At 43.8% G+C, this 6894-nt stretch overlaps 1 protein-coding gene across 1 annotated transcript; it reads left to right on the top strand.

Annotated features, from left to right (window-relative positions):
- The first annotated feature begins 4093 nt into the window (after positions 1-4093).
- On the top strand, positions 4094-5878 carry LOC123180248 (uncharacterized). Its single transcript, XM_044592244.1, has 3 exons — positions 4094-4492; positions 4687-4808; positions 5401-5878. Exons 1-3 carry the CDS (start codon positions 4207-4209, stop codon positions 5563-5565), a joined length of 573 nt encoding a protein of 190 aa, XP_044448179.1. The 5' UTR covers positions 4094-4206; the 3' UTR covers positions 5566-5878.
- Positions 5879-6894: the final 1016 nt, after the last annotated feature.

Raw genomic sequence — 6894 nt, 5'->3', positions numbered from 1 at the left:
CCGGTTGTGCCATGTTGTGGGCTTAGATATCTAGTGCAGCTGCGTAACTCGAGAGGCCCGCTGATACGTAGCCGCCGCGCCTGCAACTAATTGGGGTATATTAAAATTTCTAGTGTGCCTATTGTTTACGATTGCCCAAATCAAGTGAACGTAGTACACTAGTACTACTAGTAGTAAGTGACCTGGCATGGCTGATCTCAGATTTTGTAGAAGAATTTGTGACTCGTATACATGTTTGGATAACGTTGGTCCATATATGCATAATGATTTTCCTGCATCATTTCTCTCACTTTGTTAGTATGAGCACTTCAAGCATTAGTTTTCTCTTTCGGTATGTACTCAGGATCTGTTTCATCATTCTCCTGACCTATTTTTAGTTTGGTTGATGAAATGTGGATCCGCTATAGGTAGATATGTCCTACGCGATTTTACCATCTGATTGATAAATACTTATAAATGATGATTAATATTGTGTCTTCATTGTTGACCATGGTTTAGGGATAGACAATATTGGGAAACAAATTATTTGTGAATATGACTAATGATCGATAAGCTTATATTGAGATCTATTACCTTTATGGATTATAGCTTTGCACCACTATATCACACTATACATTCGTTATGTTTTGATGTGTATATTAAGGGGCCTCGGGTTTTACTTTCGCCCCGGGCCCCCAAAATCTCAGGACCGGCCCTGACTTTGCGATGTTATCGATATGATTCCTCCCTGTTTAATCTACGTGCATGTTTATTGGTTATTCCCCTCTCACGCGTGAGTAATTCCACATAGACGTGAGAGATGTAGGGGATAAGTGAGATTCATTTGTGCCCATTCTATATGTCCTTATTTGTGAAACTACTCCTATGATTGATTATTTAGTTGTAGAAAGAATTCCTTATTTAACACTATCTTAAATTTCGTTTCCTTACTTGACACTGAAAAACTTTTTCTTCCCTATCTAACATCGAGTCTAAATTTTATGCCCTTTATAACACTTTCATCCATTTTTTCTTCTAATGATGTGAAATTGCTCATAGATAGACTCTTTTACCCCTCATATAATATGAAGCGGCTATCACCATGCTTTCACCATGAGCACAATTGTGTTTCCTATCTAACATAGAAAGTATATATGTAGTGAGCACAATGTGTGTTGTCCAATTTAAGGGCTCAAACAACATGATCCAAAGACCTACACAGTTTTTTTGTGCGGTAAACTAAACTTTATTACTCAATTGTAAGGTTTATAGGAATCACAAAAGGGTAATGAGGGATGCCCATCCACATGTGGCGACCCACATCTAAAGAAGACGAAAATTTGGCTAAATTGTTAGCTTCACAGTTCACGGCTCGACCTTCAAATATAAACTAGCAGCTAGTGAATTCTCTTGCCCGAGTAATGACTTCTCTAATAATCATGCCATATCTTCCATCGGTTCCATTTGCTATCTCTGAAACAACTAGTTTGCAATCAAATGCAATAAAACCTTGATCCAAAGATAGATCAAGTGCAAGAGCTAGGGCTTCTCATCAGGTGAGTGCTTCTAGAGTTGAAGGATTTGAAATGTCAGAAAGACCGACACATGTAACACATATCGTTCAGCCCAACCTCCCCTCCTCTCTCTACTGGGTCATGGCCCATGAGCGCTTGGTATTATATGTCGCTTGTGCGCAGCAACTAATAAGGGGTGTCGTTTGGGGAAACCCAATGGGCACTTTTGGTGGGCTAGGAGCGCCTTAATTAGTTGCTCCCTCAAAGCGGCGCACAAGCTCCCAGTCGCTGCCACGTGTCGTGCGCTGGACGCACCCCATAGGAGCATGCCTTTTTCTCTTCTGTGCACACATTTTTGGGGTTTTGACTCCCAGCCCATCAAAAGTGCCCGTTGGGTTCCCCAACAGCGGTACCCCTTAATAGTTGCTCCCTCGAAGCGGCACACAAGCTCCCAGCCGCCGCCATGTGTCGTGCACTGGGTGCACCCCGCGGGTGCATGATGTTTTCTCTTTTCTGCACACATTTTTTGGGTTTTGAATTATGCTCGGTTTTTCTATGTTTTTGTCGGAAAAAATAGTATTTTTACCATTTTTTCCTCGTGTGAAGCATAACTTGTGCTTTCAGGAAAAGGAAAAGCATAGTTATACTTCTGCGAGCTAAAAGGAAAAACACAGTTGCTCTTCTCGCAGAAGCACAACTGTGCGTCCCGAGAAGGAAAAGCAGAAGTATGATTCCTAAAAAATAGGAAAAGCACAACCTATGCTTTCACCATGAGCACAATTGTGTTTCCCAAAAAAGAGAAAAGCACAGCTTATGCTTCTATGAGATGCACAGATACACTTTCTAAAGAGTGAAAAGTACAGTTGCATTTCCAAAAAATTGAAAAAAGCACAACTTTGCTTCTGGGTTTTGATTTTTTTTCAGTTTTGATTTCCCCCTTTTTGTCTCTTTGGTTTTTGTTTTTATTTCAGTTTCTGTTTTTTCTGATTCCTGGTTTTTTCTATTTTTTTCGTAAAAAAACTTCATCGAAACCTGTTAAGACGGGATCTAGTTTCAAAGTCTCGATGCGAGAAATTCAACTGCTCATGATTTGGACACATGATTCAAGAGATAAAATGTTTTGAAAAAAAAAATCTAGGAAAAAAGGGAAAGCTTCGAGGTTACGATAATTGACATGCATGTGGTGCACCACTTGTCACCACCAGAGAATGTAAGAGGGACCTTTGCAAGGGGCCCCTTTAATCAGCAATTTCGGTGCTTTGTTGTCTGGAGCCTGCATATTGTTTAGTTTAGATGTGCCCTTTGCACTATTCAACTCGGTTGGCCTCCTATTTCGAGTTGTTCTATGGCTGGCCAGGTTTCTCCAACCCTTTAGACGGATGATAAACCATTGCAAGACTGCATTGCGTGGGGTGATACTTCAACCGATATTTTTTTAGCAGTTACCATATCGTTTTTAGAGATGAGTGAATAGGTTGTCTTAAAAGATTGGCATGACGAGGGCGATTGCGGTGTCCCTTTTTCTTACCTTTTTTAAATCTCCGGCTGGTGGCTTACGATTGAAAGAAATACGGCCGAGATGATTTTTGACGTATTTCATTTTTTGCTGGTCCTTTTTGCAAGGAATATCGAGCTTTATTTAAATAAAAGCATTCGGTGAGCAATCAACCAATAGGCTGCATACTAAGAAGCCAGGTGTCTCATCAAGCCAACTTTCGACTACAACTATTGTGCAAGCACGCTTAGCACAAAAGTTAGCCGGATAATTGGCTGATCTGTTTACATATTCAGTGGAAAAAAAATTGAAAACTATTGGCAAGCTCGTCTATTTCTTGAAAGGTAGGTGCCACAATCGAACAGGAATTATGGTGACTTGTCGAGAGATTAACTATCTCCAGGTTGCCGGTCTCCATCTCCACTTCTTCATAGCCTCGAAGTTTAGCAACACGGACGCCCTCACGAATGGCGAGTGCCTCGGTGATGATTAGATCAGAGACCCCAGGAAGTGGCTTATACCGTGCTCCAAACATTAATGCATCTGAGTTGATTTTCATTCTATTATTCTCTGGGGGTCTCCAGCCATGCCCCGACATAAGTTTTACATACTGTCGGTGAACATCTAAAAGAGCAAGGGCTTCTCTCGTAAGTCTCACGGATGTAGCCGGATCGATCTTTTCCTGGTCATGGGTAATGCTATTTCTCGAATGCCAGATAGACCACATAACGGAAACAATGATCGCCCTTTCTCTATCCGTGAATTGCTGGTCACATAAAATATCCTTGGACCAAGTAGCAGGATGTAGTCTGGGCAGCTGAATGTCAAACATCGGCCTTGCTTCTGCCCAGAATCTCTTGGCATGGGAGAGGTGCATGAGGGCATGCTGTATATCCTCATCCATGGCCAAGCACACTCTGCATCGACTCATTTCTTTGATGTGGCGCCGCTTGAGGGTCATCTCATCAGGAATTATTTTTTGCTGGTCGTTTTGTGTCATGTTGTCTTTCCTTGACTACTACGTAGACCCCCTCTGATTACGTCTTCATTTTTAGACGATCCCCTCCTGATTACGTAATTTCCAAAGGGCGCCTTCAACTATTCTACACCAGCTGGGCTCTCTCAGCGCTGGAGAGCGCACGCCGCGCAGCTCGCCTTCTCCCTCCGTTAAAACCCTAGCCCGACGCCACGCAGCAATCTTCTAGAACCTTCTCCACGATGGCGCTCCTCCGAGCCCTCCGGCGAGCACTCCCGCCGCTCTACTCGCCGGCGGCGCCTCTTTCCCGGCGCGCACCAGGTCCTCCTGCGCTCCCTCCCCGTCCTCTCCGGCTCCTGGATCCGATCGGGTTCCGGCCGTTCTCCGCCGCGGCCGCCACCGCCACCGCCGTCGCGCGGGCGCCGGAAATGGGTGCCAGCCTCTTCAGAGGGCTCACGGAGACCAGGTTCCCCAAGCGGCGCCCGGGGTTCGTGTCCCGGCGCAAGAGGGCCAGCCTGCGACCCAAAGGCACGGTGATCTGTGCCATTCCGCGTTTCTTAGTAGTCTAAAGACAGCGACGATCTGCACAATTCGTTTTGGATTATCATCATTTTAATTGCGGGTCGCTGCTGTGCCGATTTATGCGATTCGTTCGAACTGCGCGCCGCTCTTGCAGTTTCAGTCTGGTTAACACTGCTGATGCTGCTGTTATTGTTTGGCAGGTCCGCACTACTGGGTGAAGTGCACGCCGGGGGAGCCTATCCCTTCGAGCCAGCCGAACAAGGGCAGCGTGCAGGGGAGGAAGGAGAAGAAGCGGATCAAGCAGCGCAAGGACTTCATCATGGTGTGCATTTGTTCAGTTCCCTGCAATGCTTGTTTTAATTGTGTGATGGGTGTATGCAAGGTTATCAAAATCTGTATGTGTCTTCTGGAGTGGAAAAAGTAACAGGCCGATGAAATTCTGAGAACATAGGTAGTTTTAACAGACTGAATCCTGAGAACATAGGCAGTTTTAACAGGGTGGTGAAATCCTGAATAGAAGTAAATTTTTCATGCTACTGAGCAGTGCTAAATATCATATTAGAATTGGAACTAGCTAATCATAGTTTAGACGAGTAGTCGAGTAGGCATTTTAAAAGTATTGTGCTAATACAAACACCTACATTTTTACTAACCCACTGTTCTTCGTTCTTTCTTGCTTTTTTCCTTTTTATGTTCTTCTCATGGGCTTGAAGCTATAAGTTTGAACTGCGTCAATACTTAGTATCATGCAGCTTACCTTCATGCTTCACAGATTCAAAAACTTGTCTTGTTATAATGATACCAAACTTTTGTTATGCTGTTCACTTATGCTCTGTCCATATGTCTAATAATTACCCAGACCTGAATTTTATATTTATAATTATTCCTTACATTCATCCATCTTGGTTTGGCAGGCTGAGAAGAGGAAGCGCAAAGCACAGTATTCTGTTGCTGTGAAGAGGAAGGAGGCAGAACGGACAGAAAGAAAGATGGCTGCAGTGGCAAGAGACCGGGCATGGGTGGAAAGGTTGGCAGAGCTAAAGCAGATAGAGGCAGAAAAGAAAGCTGCAATGGCTTGAGGAGCTCCTCTGGAAACGGCAAGGCGTCTAACTCGTTTCTGCTGCCCCGTTTCGTTCCTATTTTTTTCCAGATAGCTTGAATATGTTCTGTGCTACAGCTGTCAACAATGCCACAACCCTTCTGGGTGAACCTTTGGCTGTACCCGTCCCCTCAACAGCCATCCCAAAGTGGCAGATTTTGTTTTGATATGATGTTCTCAAATTTGTCTTCATTGTAATGAGATATTGGTTCTGTGTTGTATTTAGAATAAACCAAATGATCTTAGTTGTGTGCTGGTAATCAGAAATGACAAATGAGTGCAACCTTCTGTCACATTTATGGTAGAGAAGTTCGTACGGAGTCAGTATTGGAACTACTAGTGATTGTTATTGATCTACTGCTCATGTTCCTTGCCTCCCTTTGCATTCCACCCCCTCAGTTCTGATGTCCTGGAAGAGCAGTTTATGTTGTGTTGCAGAATATTGCATAAATGTCACAGTTCTAGAGAAGCATCTATGAATTAGATGCAGATCGTTCTTCCATAGCTTCCAGCCTTCCATTGCTTCCTTGTTTCTTTGTCAGACATTTTCTCCATCCCTGCTATTCCAGGTGGCCCGTTTTCCTGTCCTGGGCACTATGACCCTGTTTCTGCAGATTTAGTTGCCTGGCAATTGTGCTTTCAAACATGCAAATTGCACTGGATGCACAACGATCCCTGTTGTTGCTGGGTAACTCCCCTACTGGAAGAATGCTCCTTGCAGGAACAACTGCTGCTGTTATAATCCCCATATAATGAGAGTCCATGAATCTTCAACAGGGGGCCACTCAGATGACCTGTTCTAGTGGAATTTGATGATACTCAACTAAAATCACCGAATGGCTTCATTGCGGGTTGAGATTAAGAGTTTGGTTTGAGTCTCCCCCGGGCTCTTACTTCTCGGAATCATTCCCCACTTGGAGGCTACCTGGGTTGCAAGGAGGTGAGTTCATTTCAGACTGTCTCTTTGCTTGTGTTGTGTTCCAGAATTTGCATTGAATCAGCATCTTGTTAGACAGTCATAGCTGACACGGGACGCTAGATACTTTGCTTCCTAGAGACAGATTGTCCCAAAACTCAGAACACCTGCAATCCAGTAATCACTTGGCACCTTTTGAGATTCCGTCTAGTATTATTCTTATCGGCGATGTTGCTGCACCGTCTATCCAGCATCAAGTTTTATGTGAAAAAGGTCGATGAGAATATATTCTATTCTGATCAATGCTAATCATACATGGTCACTACACATTGCTTGTGATACAGTTATTTCGTTCTTATCAGGTGTTTGTCTTACCGTTACATTATTCTGCCT

Source organism: Triticum aestivum, chromosome 1D (assembly GCF_018294505.1).
Source record: "Triticum aestivum cultivar Chinese Spring chromosome 1D, IWGSC CS RefSeq v2.1, whole genome shotgun sequence".
Lineage (NCBI taxonomy): Eukaryota > Viridiplantae > Streptophyta > Magnoliopsida > Poales > Poaceae > Triticum > Triticum aestivum.
The sequence above is the reverse complement of the archived record's forward strand: the minus strand, read 5'-3'. Positions and strand labels throughout refer to the sequence as shown.